The sequence below is a fragment of the Leptodactylus fuscus genome, chromosome 6 (assembly GCF_031893055.1).
Source record: "Leptodactylus fuscus isolate aLepFus1 chromosome 6, aLepFus1.hap2, whole genome shotgun sequence".
NCBI lineage: Eukaryota > Metazoa > Chordata > Amphibia > Anura > Leptodactylidae > Leptodactylus > Leptodactylus fuscus.
This window is the reverse complement of record NC_134270.1, coordinates 137,656,984-137,671,158: the sequence shown is the minus strand read 5'-3', so window position 1 is coordinate 137,671,158 and position 14,175 is coordinate 137,656,984. Positions and strand designations below refer to the sequence as shown.

Here is a 14,175-nt window from a genome sequence, read left to right as displayed (position 1 = left end):
GAGAGGTGGTATTGAGTGTGTAAAGTGTGTAGTTGTTAGGCTGTGATGTTGGGGTAATAGAGGGTCTTTGGTGTGTTAGATGCCCCCAGACATGCTTCCCCTGCTGTCCCAGTGTCATTCCAGAGGTGTTGGCATCATTTCCTGGGGTGTCATAGTGGACTTGGTGACCCTCCAGACACGGATTTGGGTTTCCCCCTTAACGAGTATCTGTTCCCCATAGACTATAATGGGGTTCGAAACCCGTTCGAACACACGAACATTGAGCGGCTGTTCGAATCGAATTTCGAACCTCGAACATTTTAGTGTTCGCTCATCTCTAATCTTAACCGAAAGGATGTTACTAGCATATAGGGATATGGTTTAGAGAAGCCATATAGACCAAACAAGCTTATACTTTGTAGAGGACTCATTGACTCTTCCATGGGATGTTCCTTGTAGATGACTCTTCCATGGGAAAGTTTTCTAGATATGCCCTGTGACCTGTACAGAGATCATTTTGCTGAGAGGGGGAGCCACGACCATCATCTATTGTGAATGATGGATCCCGATAATAGGTGTCATTGTAACCCTGCCTGTGATAATAAAGAGATATTTGCTAATAGATGATCTCTACAGAACAGGAAGTATCTGCCTAAGAAGAGGTTCAGTAGTAAGAGTGAAAAATAAGGCCGTTTTCTTCCCTGAACAGCATCTCTTGTTATCCCTAAAATAAAATATCATGGTAAAAGCTGAGAACATACAGTGTAACATGTACTCTCCATATAATCCTCCGGAAATGGTGTTAGGAATACAATATAAACTTATCACCCTCACCCACAAGGCTCTCCATAATACCGCACCTCCATACATTTCCTCCCTCATCTCTGTCTACCGCCCAACCCGTGTTCTCTGCTCACTCAATGACCTAACACTTACATCCTCTATTATCAGAACCTCCCACGCTCGTATACAAGACTTCTCCCGAGTTGCACCACTTCTCTGGAATGCTCTACCCTGGACAATCAGATTAACTCCCAATTTCTACAGTTTCAAACGCAACTAAAGACGCATCTTTTCAGACAGGCCTATCCCAATTCCTAATGTAAACCCTTCTGTACCATAATTAGAATCCCTAAAACAAACCCTCCTCTGTTCCCACTCCCACATTACCCCACATGATATGATGTTGTATCTGACTGTAACTTTATATGTCCAGACACCATCTGCACAGGACATAACTGGTGACGGCTCATAAAGTTTTATGTTTGTGTAAAGACAGTCACCTCTATTACAAAATTGTCTGACCCCTGTATAAGCAATACCGCCCCTGCTACCTCTTGTGTCACCCCCTCTACCTCATAGATTGTAAGCTCTTGCGAGCAGGGCTCTCAGTCCCATTGTGTGAAGTGACTATTTCTTTGTAATGTATCTTTTTGTCTGTACTTGAACCCTACAAATTGTACAGTGCTGCGGAATATGTTGGCGCTCTATAAATAAAATGTATTAATATTATGTACTTACAATGCATTTATACACTTACCCCGGTTTTGGTGGCTGGAGCTTGCTGTAAACAAACAGATCACATATAATGAATACAATATAACAATGCCAATGGAGAACTGATTATTAAATATAACACCAAACTGCATAAAGCTGTCACGTAATAAAATAATAAAGAGCAACAATGTTATAGTAAAGCCATTTATAAAGCTGCCATGAATGGGAATGAGAAAATCAATGATTGACACATCGCTAAAAACAAGAAATCCAAAAAGCAAAAACATTACTAAAAAGCGAAGAAGAAAATCACGTGTTAAAGTATAAGCCAAAAAAAGGTAAAATATAAGGCAAAGCCAAAAAGTTTAATCTGCTGAAAAAAAGTCAAATTTTTTTTGTGTAAATTAAAATTAGATAAAACATCTGAAAACAGTTAATCCAAAAAGACTGCGGGAAAAGGCAGGGTGATGACAAAAATGGAAGAAACGGGAAATTCCAAAAAGTAGCAATAAGAAAAAAAAAAAAGAAAAGCGATTACAGAAAGAATGAAGAAATCATTTAGTGGCTTCAGGAATAAAGAAGACAAGGATTAAAGGAAATGTAAAGAAAGGGATTAATGTCCTCAGACTATAACTAATGCTCTGTGATCTGCTGATATGTCGGCCAGTATCCGCCATCCACCTGTCAACTATCTACACAGGGGTCTAAATAATTACAAAGTGTGCCGTATAACTCTTGGCTCCTGGATATGACTTCTAGAACTGCATACCGTAAACCCACCAAAAACCTCATCTAGGTACCCAGACTAGCCCTGACGGTGATATCTCTAAAGTCAGGCATGGAACTAGTAGCACACTTCTGTAAATCTGGCCACTGGGGTCATTTGTATTAGTCTTCAATTGGCTGAAATATCTGATTTCGGCTGATGGTCATTATAAAAAATGCAATAAAAACTGTGACAACTGAAACCAAAAAAATAGCCGATATTCTCTGATGCTCCCGGTACATGCTGCTCGGGGCATACAAGGTGAAATCAAAGGTTTTAATGGAGGACAACACTCATCTCTTGGTAAGTAAAGGCTTTTTCTTTTTTTTTTTTGGAAACACCCCTGACCCCGACAGGCATATGGTAGATCAGTAGGTATCAGGGGGCGTTTTAGAGCCCGTGCACATGGAGTTAACGTGAGCACATTTTAGCATAATACACGTGTAAAAATAACACTCCCATTGACTTCAATGAAATTTTTTACACATGTAAAAAACGCGTCAAAATACGCCTCTTGTTTTTTGGTGCGTATTTTGACGCGTTTTTTACACGTGTAAAAAATTTCATTGAAGTCAATGGGAGTGTTATTTTTACACGTGTACCGTATATACTCGAGTATAAGCCGACCCGAATATAAGCCGAGGCCGCTAATTTTACCACAAAAAACTGGGAAAACTTATTGACTCGAGTATAAGCCGGGGGGGAATACAGCAGCTACTGGAAAATTTCAAAAATTAAAATGGTTGGAGTTTTTGGGTGCAGTAGTTGCTGGGTGCTGGGAAAGGGGAGGGGGTGTTCTGGTTGTCTGTCTGCCCCTTCCCTGAGCTTGAGGACTGGGTTTTTTCTTCCTCCACTTGGAATTCAGCCTGGCTGAATATAGGGTATCTGCAGATACCCTATATTCAGTAGACCGGGCACTGTCAGACACAGGGATACCTAATGCCCCCCTCGGCTCATACTCGAGTCAACAAAAAAAAAAAAAAAAAAAAAATTTTTTTGCTGACTCGAGTATGAGCCGAGGGGGGCTTTTTCAGCACAAAAACTGGGCTGAAAAATTTGGCTTATACTCGAGTATATATGGTATTCTATACACGTATTGTATTATGCTACAATGCACTCGCGTTAACTCTTTGTGCACGGGCCCTTAGTGTCCTTAATTCACCTGACATTTTCCCTTTAAGGCTGAGGCCCCACGTTGCGGAAATGCAGCTTTTCTTGTTGAAGATTTTGCTGCGTTTTTTTTTGAGCCAAAGCCAAGAATGTCTACAAAAGGAATGGGAAATATATAGCAAGCTCTTATACTTTCCCCTTCTGCTCAATCCACTCCTGGCTTTGGAAATCAAAAAATCGCAACAAAAAAGCTGCGTCTCCGCAACGTGAGGCCTTAGCCTTGGGGTAGCTATAGTAAGTAGTCTTCAATCGATGGTCTTAGGAAGCTACAACTCTCAACTTTCTCTCTCAGTTGCAAAGAGTAGTAAGGCTAAGGCCCGATGTAGTGAGCTGCAGCATAAAAGCGTGGTGGGGAAAAACCCAGCACTAACGCATCACAGTTTTTCCCGCAGCACTTTTCATTAAACCTACAGTAAAACCGTCAGCATTTCTGTAGGTATAATTGATATGCTGTGGTTTCCAAAACAGTAATGGTTTTGGGAATCTCAGCAGACCATAGGAAGTTCCATGGTTATAGCCACCGGCAACCTATCAAGACAAAAGACTTGTGACAATAAGTCGCAATGAGAGAAAATCTTTAAAAAAATGAATAATTTACATTTGCGAAAAATGTTCAACTTTTACTTTGTATAAATGTAAATATGGTGATGTTCCTCTTTAAATTAACCCTACACTGGCACATAGTGGCGTGCGCTATCCGATATCCGAGCTAGACCTACAGAACAGTCTATGGGATTCTTACATATAAAAATGTATTATTGCTGCAAGAAAAAGGCCATGGATAGACAAGAAAGGAGATGAAAAAGCAAAAGCAAATTAAAAAAAGAAGAGAAAAAGGGGAAAAATGGCAAGGGAAGCGCTGTCAGGAAACTCAATCTTACGCTCTTCTTCCCGATCCCTTCCCCAAGGGCTGCCACAATAGCAAAATACTGAATTACACGTTTCGTGTTAACAGTTTTTCCTGCACCGGATTCTCCGCTTTGGGTAACAGAAAGACGTGAGAGGGTGAATGAAGGAAGAATGGTTAAAGGTATACAGATATAACATTACACTTGGCTGGATCCACAGAATATCAGTGGACAATGTGTCCATGTGACCAGTAAGAGGCGCTCTTTCTTTAAAAACTCTCTGATCTTGTACAAAGGAGGAAAAGTGTCAATGAGATATGTGTATAGAAGTGTATACAGTCATGATATGACAAATACACAAAGATACATAACCATACACGGCAATAAGAGAATGTTCATCTAACATGCCACCAATCCTTTACTGTATAATGTTATATATATATATATATATATATATATATATATATATATATATATATTGCATATATAGGACTCTTTATAAGACATACACACAATGGGCGCCTTTCCTTACATACAGTGTAATTCCATTAATCCAATATTACGAGTCCTTATTATTATTGAACTATTAAATGCGAATAATTCTAGAAAATTATAGAAGAATAAATAAACTATAGATAGGATGAAAACAGCCCCAAATAAAAAATACACTTCTTGTTGTGCTATGATCTATTGAGTAGGTAACCGTTAAAGTGTCAGCTCTTGTGCCAGAGAATTTGACATGATTATAATGGGAAATCAGATAATAAAATCCACCGAGCGTTGTGTAGTTCTCAGTTATTCTAGGTCTATGACCCCAGTATACAGATAATACAGGATTGTAGCATGTACAGGTATATAGCTATGTTATTATATATACATATATAGAAAAGAGGGTGTGTAATATAGTGACCCTGATACAAGACTGTCTGCCTAGTGTAGTGTTACTGGGAGTGACAATGAAGATAAACTCATGCTCTATATCTGCGCTAACCAATTGTTCTGGAGTGATTCATTGCTATGAATAGCCCTCCTGGTATTATAGTCCCAGATAACAAAGGCTATGGACAATGATAGCAGGATGGTGGCGGTAGGAGAACAGCCAGGCATTTTAATACCAGATCTCTGCTTTACCTAATTAGGCAATGGTTTAGTCCAGAGATGTGGCTGCTCTTAGGCTGCTTATTTTAGCTTTTCTATGCCTGTAATATACGTGAGAATCTAGTCCCATAGCCATCTGGATCCATTGTCTGGATCTTACTTATCAAAAATAATATGAAGGGTCAGATCAGGGGTCAAACCAGATGTCTCCATATCCCAGAAATCCAAACGTTTGTAAGATATATAATGGATTTTGGAACATTAAACTACAGAATATTTGGACTTTAGCAAAGAAATGACAGAGTATGTTCTGCAATACTGCCAATGTACATGAGAGTCAATGGATGCGGAGTAAAGTAATATAGGTCACAAAGCATATTCATATTTGACGTATAGGAGAAAGGTGTGATGTCATGGACTTGTAAAAATGCATTGTATCACACTTGGTGACATATCTGATATCTGCAGGCTAACAAGAAGCTAAGGTCATGTTATCATCAGAGGCAATATGACTGACACCATAACAAACCCTGACAGATGCCATTATAGTCACTAGGGTCCATAAGGATCTGTTTGTGTCCATCACGTGACAGATCCATCCCCATCCATAACAGAGAGGCATTATACATTATTTACTATATATTACTGGTATACAGTATACTATAATAAAATTATGTTTTATTCCTAAATTATTCCAGTTTCAGGCAAATCCTAAACATACACACTATGGATCACTGTGGGGGAGTTTATCAAAGGCATCGCAAATTTTGGCAGACTTCATAGAAGTTTTTTCACTCCTCTGGTCACTTTATAAATGAAAAGTTGGTGGGTTAAGCAGAGGAGACGGGATCTCCTACAACCCAACAGATTTACTATAATTGTCATCAGAAATCCATGTAAGTGGCAGCTTACGATTTGGCAGGCAATTTCTTTTCAGGACACACAGACAGCCAAAGATGTTCCCTATCTACTAAGTGTATAGCTAATAAATGTAGCGCATCTTACTCCAGTGCACTCCATACTAGACTCCTGTTCCATAGTACTCCATAGTACAAATTCCCCCTTTATATTCTTATATAAAACCTTACTAAATGCTGTCAATGTTTCTATCTATCACAGAGGGTATAACCATCAATATAACTATCAATATAACTTCACAGAATTCTATGAAGTGCTGTCGACGTTTACAACTAAAGAACAGAACAAACTTAATAAACATATATATAATGTATAGCTATACTTACGTGATCAGCATTGATTGGTTCTCACGATCTAAAAATAAGTAAATAACACAACAATTAGCTAAAGACCAACTAGTGTAATGTTGTTTCTTGGCTTCTTACATAAGTTGCATTTTTTTGGCTATTATTTGTATTACTTTTTACTGATGAATTATATTGTACCAGAGCTTTGCTATAGTTATTATAATATAATTCCCTTGTTATTTCATTTTCTGATCTCAATTATTATATATGTTTTTGGTGGTGAATCTTTGTAACCAGTTGAAAATACAATCCAACTATCCCATTGGAGAATGTGTCTTTCATGTCTCGAAGTGACTATGACATGTCACACTAAACATGGCGGCATGTTACAGAGCAGGAGGAGCTGAGCAGATTGATATATGGTTGTATAGGGAAGGATTCAGTATTACATTCATGCTCCTTCTATACTAAGGCGTGGGTGGTCCAGTGATGGATAGCCTCCCCGTATGACAATGCCTGCCCCGATAACTATAAGGTCATATTCCCTATAGATAAGCCCTATGTTCATTGGTTCCCTATCAATGTCCAGAGGGTAAAATGGCTTAACTGGATACTCACTTCGCACCATGTCGTTGTATGCGTTATCAGCAATGGAGTAAATATGTGGCGGAGCCTCTGTGCGTCTCTTGCCTCTGTAAGCGGCTACAACAGTGGCCGTGTAGACAGGAAGCCATTTGTATGGATTCACAGTTACACAGAAGAGCCCGGAGTAGGTCTGAGAAGAGAAAGAAGAAAAAACTTCAACTATGCAACAGCTGTGCTCATAAACTACAAAGTGCCCACAGATCACTTCCAAGAACCTCAATCGTTCTCTCCATGGTTAATTACATGAAATATCCACCATGTTAGGATATCATCTGTCACAAAACAGGTTGAAACAAGCAAGCTTTTTTTACACATCGCCAAACAAAGACTCTCGAAGACCAATCCAGTAAGTAAAATGAATGTCCTGGTATATTTTTTCTAATATTTTTAGGATTTTTACTACGTCACGTCTCCAAGGATATTTTGATGAATTATCTTTGCCTATATACTGTTTTATATCATGGACATTATAATAAATCTATCCAAGGAATTTGCTGATATTTTGCTAATAACTCAATATGTCCATTAGGGATTTTGGGCTGTTTTCGGAATGACTTGACCTCCTATTGAATGACAATGCCATATGTTACAACAAAAACTGTCTGATCTCTGCCATGATCTACGGCCTAGTCTGGGCTTCTATTCATGGAATGAGGATCTGTTGTTCCGCATGAATAATATTCTACCTACAGCATACAAAGACAATGGCAGCTAAACTTTTTGACAGATATTTGCCATCAGTCACGGCACCTGTCGCCCTGGTCTAATTCATCCTTGTCTTTGGTGTATCGCCACCATGAGATGCTTCACTACACTGATTCTATCTAATGTGTGCAAACGGGTTACACTTGTAAGAAGCTTCGTATTATAAAACAAAAAGGTTCTCTTACATAGATCATCCAGTTGGCGTAGCGTCGTCTCAGGTTGGAAAGGACTGAGGCCTCATTGAGGTGAGTTAACATCGCCATGTCTTCAATCATGTCAAATTTGGGTGGGTTCATCTGCTGGACGTCATCTTCTTTCACCACTAGAGTCTACATAAAGACAAGTAATAAAGAGATTTATAATTTAATCAGTGTGAAATAGGGATTGTAAACGGATTTAAAGAATTGATCCCAAAGGATTGTTCAATGGGACTCCGCTGATCATGAGAAATAGGGGTGTTTTGAACCCCATCCTGTTTCAATGGGACCTTCTGGAGATAACTACAGCGATATCTACAGCGATTCCCATTACAATATTCTTATGGACTAACAAATTTTCCAAACAGACATACTATAGCTGAAATAGTATATTATAGTGCTGTATTAAAGGGGAATAAACTACCGGAGGACCCAGGAATATTCAGATTGAGCTGTTTTGCCATCACTTGACTATGGTACAGTTAATGGCAGTCAATGTACTTAGTTTTCTACAACTAGTACATTGATGGCCTAGTCTAGAATCCTTGCATAGGCCATCAATTTAGGATTGGTAGCATAAACCTCCTGTCTAGTAAGACCATGTTCACACCTGCACTTTTTACAAATAAACCCCAACTGACCCCATTATAGTCAATGGGGTCCGCCAGGCTCCTTGTGTAACCTCTCTGTTGTTTGGGTCCCCCAACAGAGCAGAACAATGGAGATGCAAAGCTAGTGTGAACCTAATGTAAACCAAACTGAGATGGCACATTCACCACAAAAAGCATGGGTGGAGGTGCCTAGTACCCTATTTAGCAAGCATGGTGCTTAATTGGGTACCAATGACCCTGACCAGAGGGGGTTTTGCCTAAAAGACAGCAGTGTGACTTCTTAGATGCTGGGAAAATAATATGAAAATGTGATTAGAAGTTTAGAATAGCAGAGGCTTCATACAAAAAGGGAATTTCCATGGAAATAAAGTGGAATCTAAAAAAGAGCCATCCATTAGGTTGGTTATATAACAAAATTAGATAAGGGTTACCCTTTTGTCTTTAGTTTCCACAGTGACTTTGCCACCAGTAGAATCCTTTATTTCAACTTCTATGTAGGCTTCCTTCTCATCTGGAACCCATCCCTTCTTCTTACCTATAGTATAAAAAGGAAATAAGTAATGTTATACTCTTTAGGAATTACACTCGTTTTTGGCCGAGATTGTTTCAAAAATTTGTGACTATTCCTGCACATTAGGAATTGATCAGATATCATAATTCTGTAAACTATTACTCTAGACACAGACCAAAAATACATCATCAACGCAGCTCATTCAGAATATCTATAAATATCCATTTACCATCAAATGGGATTGTTTGTAGCTTCATGAGTTCATTATCACTTTTCCGCAAATAATCCGCGGCTTCTCCAAATTCGGACATATCCAGGAGCGACGACATGATGGACAAAGACTGTGACTAGCCAGCCGGCAGAAACTGGAATAACAGGGATGTTCCTCACCCCTAGAAAAAAAGTTGAAAATGTGAACAGGTCCTACAAGAGAAAAACCTCTGCAGCCAAAATTCTTAGTGTGTGCTTTCCTTAAGACACATGGGATTCCACCAGGAGACAACATTGCTAAGAGTCAGTGAGCTACAATCTCTGAATGAAGGGGCCATGGTGCTCGGCAAAGCAAAGCATCTCCATCCACAGTGGTCAGAAATTTACTTATAGAGCATTTCCTCCCAAAGTATACCATTATTCCGGACCTCATTTTATGATGCACTGAGGACACTGCCGAAATGTAAGAGTCTTCCTCAAGCTTATTTCTATCATTGGAAAGACTATTCTTGCCATAGTATTAACTTTTCACTCTACTGGACCTACAGTAAGTGGCCCATGTCATGAAAAACAAATTCACAAACCCTAAGTCTTTGCAATTGGCAACATACATTGGGTCAAACTCAGATTTGTCCATTTAGACTACCAGATTGCAAAGAGTGATCCCTCACCCATTAGAATGTATTTTCACCTCTCCGATAAGGTTGTGTTCTCACCACTCTCGCTGACACTTCTATTTGTATATGCTGCTCTCAGGATTGTGCTTGGTTGCTCAATCGTGGAAACCCAATACATGAAGTTGACAACAAACATTGCTTGCACTGACTTTGCTTCCAAGTAGGAACGGAGGAGTCCAAAATTTAGTGGGTTAAAAAAATCTAAGAAGCAATACTCATTTTACTGGTTCCTCAACAGTCCAATTCTGAGGCCAGTTTCTACTTCTTGGTGACCAATGACTATCTGAGATCAATGCTCTGTAGGCCGAGAGGGACCTAGAGGTGGAAACTGGTCACTGACCCAGGAAGAACCAGAATGGGAGCGGCAGAGAATCAGTGTGACAAGTATTGCTTTTTTAATTTACTTTTGTACCCATTCTGGGTCCTTTGTCAAAAATTTTCTGCACCAGACAACCCATTTATTGAAATAGCACGGTCAATGGCCAAAACCACTAATTGGAGAGAGTGTCTACTTACATGATGTCCCTTTATTGTTTCCTTCCAAAACAAGGGTGTCTCAAAACTGTTTGCACTCCTACTAAACAAGTTATATACAAGCTTGGACAAGTAACATTTTCATGTTGGAGGGATAACTGCCTGGCTAGTAAACTAATATCCATGGCCATCTTTAGAGTCTCAACTAAAAGGCTGCACAGTCCTGGGCTACCATGCTAAAGTTCCCTCATAGAGCATCAAACGCCAGCAGCTGTTGGCACAGAGGTTAATGGTAACATTGTGTCACGGTAATCCAGCACAACAAAAACATTTTTTCAAACAGTAAGCCACTTGAGGCACATCCATGACCTCAGCCTCTTGACATGGTCCTGACTGTGTAACCCAATCCTACACTCACCAGGCAGACCAAGTAGTGGCCTAAGGTTAAACTCATTGTTTATGTCCACTACAGCATGTGCCCCGACCTTGGTCCCCATGTGTTACAAAAAATATACAATGTGTTCCATGCCTTTACACGACAGGTGCCAACGAACCCCCATCCTAATTATGTACATTATGGTATACCCAGCCATAACAAATTCAGTCAGTTGTCTCCAAGTTGAGTTTTTAGTTACAGCCCAATTTACTCAGCCATACATTATACACAGTGTTATATATTATATTATTTGTCGCCCAGATTTCCCAGAAACAGACAAAATTGAAATACTACTAAATAGAATATTTGCAAATATAAATAATTACATTTTTTTAGAAACCTGAGAAAAGAGGAACACACCAATGACTTATATTTTGGGGTAATCTAATGGAAAAATATCATTAGCTATGGTATAGCCTGGTTATGGGTTCATGTACATGGCCATATTATGATTCTATACCGGTGGTTCTTAACCTTGTTTGAGGTACCAAACCCACCAGTTTCATATGCACATTCACCAAACCCTTCTTTAGTGATAAATCAAATATGATTTTTTTCCAAATTCAAGACATAGGTATATGTTTTTTTACTGGTACACAAAATGAACCATGCATAGAGCCTAGGGTTCGATCGAACCCCGGTTAAGAACCACTGCTCTGTACAATGCTCAAATTGGATGGCACCATAATAGTACATGTATAAACTTCTATGGAACTCTACTATGCCTCTGTTCCTATTTGTTTAATGTGTGGACATACACTGGTTATTCTGTAAGATCTGTGAATCTGGAAAGAAATGATTGTAGCATGATCTATCATTTGCCTTATTACAGAGGTATTGTCTTCTATAGGCATCCCTACTAACGCTGAGACCTCGTGTTGCAGAAACGCAGCTTTTTTCAGTGCAGGTTTAGCAGCAAAGTCAAGAATGGCTACACAAGGAATAGGAAATATATAGGAATTTCTTATCCTTCTACCTTTCTGCTCAATCCACTCCTGACTTTGGCTCAAAAAACCGCAGCAAAATCTGCAACAAAAAAGCAGCGTTTCCGCAATGTGGGGCCTTGGCTTAACCCAGTAAGATGGTGACACAGAGTTAGTGTAGTTTCATGCTGTGCAGCCGCATAGCGTCTATGTGCTGCTGTAAAGCCTCTTGCAAATGGGTTAAAATTATTCATATTAGTTAGAATATTTAGGATATCCATATCAATAATGATTAAGAAAATGTCTTGATACAATTTTGGTGATAATATGGGGCACCCATACCCTTCTTTTGAGTTTTCCATACAGAATGACATCCGATCAATGTTGTTCGTTTACTAACGCGGCTGTTTATGAATGGCTGAACGCAAATCCGCCCCTGCGATTATATTTAGTATATTGTATATATAGTATATGACATTTAGACATAGGGCATTGCCAGTTATGTGAGCTCCGCTTCCATCAATCTTCCTAGAAATCCCAGTTATTAAAAACGTAGATAATTCTGAAGGGAATAAATCCTAGAATATTTCTAATTTAAAGTAATAAGAATTTAAAAATTACAAATTGAATTGTCAAAAACATCACTTTCTGCTGTTTTCTAATTTGTTTCCCACAAGAAGAGCCATATATCTATCTAGTGTATGGGTTGGATGGGAAAATAGATGGCAGGCCACACCGGAAACAGAGACTGATAAGATTTACTATGGAATATGTTGGATCTATGTAAGTGCCAGGGGAGGAAAAAATTACAAAATAAAAAAATCTACAATTAGAATGAAATATACAATCTGACTACATAGACTATCTCTAAATGTCACGGTTATTATATTGTAAATTAAAAATATTCCATAACCATCCTGCAAGGGAATAATAAAGAGTTGATGCTGAAAGGGACAAAAAAATTGTACAAATTTAATTTATGTATTTTATTGTAGGCGCTGTTCACATGACCATCATGGCTGCCATGATGACGTTTGGATTTAAAGGAAGTCTTATAACTTATACCGGGTCAGGTTATAGGAAAAATAATGTGGGCACTTACAAAAGAAGCCTTACATAAATAAGAAAAGCAGCAATGTAAGCTTTCCGCTAATGTTGGACACCGAATTATTAAAAAAATAAATAAAAATCTATGACCAGTTAAAAAAAAAATCCATTATATCGGTCATGGATCCTGTTAAAATTGGACATAAAAAAAAAAACTAGATAAAAGTTAATATTTAAGATAAGATGAGTGTATTACAATGTGAACAGTGCATAATAATACGTAACAACAAAGTAGCGTTACATAATACACGAAAGCGAAAACTGGACTTAGGTGAGAAATGTGAAAAATCATAAGAAAAATCATAAAAAATGAGATATATGTCTACCATGCTGTGTGATAACCTAAGTCAGATATGTATTGTACAATATGTACAGTTCCTTCAGAAAATTCTTAAATTGCTTTTAGACATAGACTTCAGTCCCGCCACGACATAGCTGTATAGTACACAGTAGTATATAGGAGTGATTCATACATAATAGGCATACAGTCAATAGCAGATGTTAGCTATGGTAATAGTAGAAGCAAAAACCTTACAAAAGACCCTGGAATGACAAAAAATCTAAAAAATGCAAAAAATTCAGACAGAAAAAACGTCCATAATCCTAGTAATCCAAGTTGCATTTCTACACTTTGCCATCACACAATGTATAAAGAAATGAGTAATCCCTATAGCAGAAAACCAAAACCAGTAAAATGGACAGAAAAATGCCATGTGGGAGATGTTTAGACATTAGACATAGTCTGATCCATAGGAGACGGTGCGATAGAGAGCAGGCCGGTACTGGTTAGTGGATGAGACGTCTATGAGAGGGGAGACAAGGCCGACATAAGACTGTCAGACTGGGGGGTTAGTATCGCTCACACACACACATACACTGCTACCAACCTTGGCTACAGGACCGAGAGGCTGCGGACAGATACACTGAAGCCTCTTTTTATTGTGTGGCTGAAGGTCACAGTAGAGGGCAGATATGTGAGAAATTCCCATGTGTCAGATACATACAGCTCCATTGGCCCTTCGGCTCAGACGGACACAAAAGGCAAACTCCCAACCTTATCACTGCTTAGGGAGGTTATTTTTACCTCACAAATTGTCGGTGGGGGGGAAACTTCAC

The 14,175-nt window shown here is 38.8% G+C and overlaps 1 protein-coding gene across 1 annotated transcript in view; it reads right to left on the bottom strand.

Annotated features, from left to right (window-relative positions):
- The window catches only part of MYH7B (myosin heavy chain 7B), a 48,480-nt gene extending 34,518 nt beyond the window's left edge, over nucleotides 1–13,962 (bottom strand). The window contains exons 1-8 of the mRNA XM_075277337.1: nucleotides 13,947–13,962; nucleotides 9,462–9,624; nucleotides 9,153–9,256; nucleotides 8,099–8,242; nucleotides 7,182–7,338; nucleotides 6,603–6,630; nucleotides 4,294–4,390; nucleotides 1,520–1,543 (exon numbers count right to left, since the gene is read on the bottom strand). Coding sequence (XP_075133438.1) covers nucleotides 1,520–1,543; nucleotides 4,294–4,390; nucleotides 6,603–6,630; nucleotides 7,182–7,338; nucleotides 8,099–8,242; nucleotides 9,153–9,256; nucleotides 9,462–9,561 — 654 coding nt within the window. The 5' untranslated portion in view covers nucleotides 9,562–9,624; nucleotides 13,947–13,962. The remainder of the gene's footprint in view (nucleotides 1–1,519; nucleotides 1,544–4,293; nucleotides 4,391–6,602; nucleotides 6,631–7,181; nucleotides 7,339–8,098; nucleotides 8,243–9,152; nucleotides 9,257–9,461; nucleotides 9,625–13,946) is intronic.
- Between the last annotated feature and the right edge of the window lie 213 nt (nucleotides 13,963–14,175).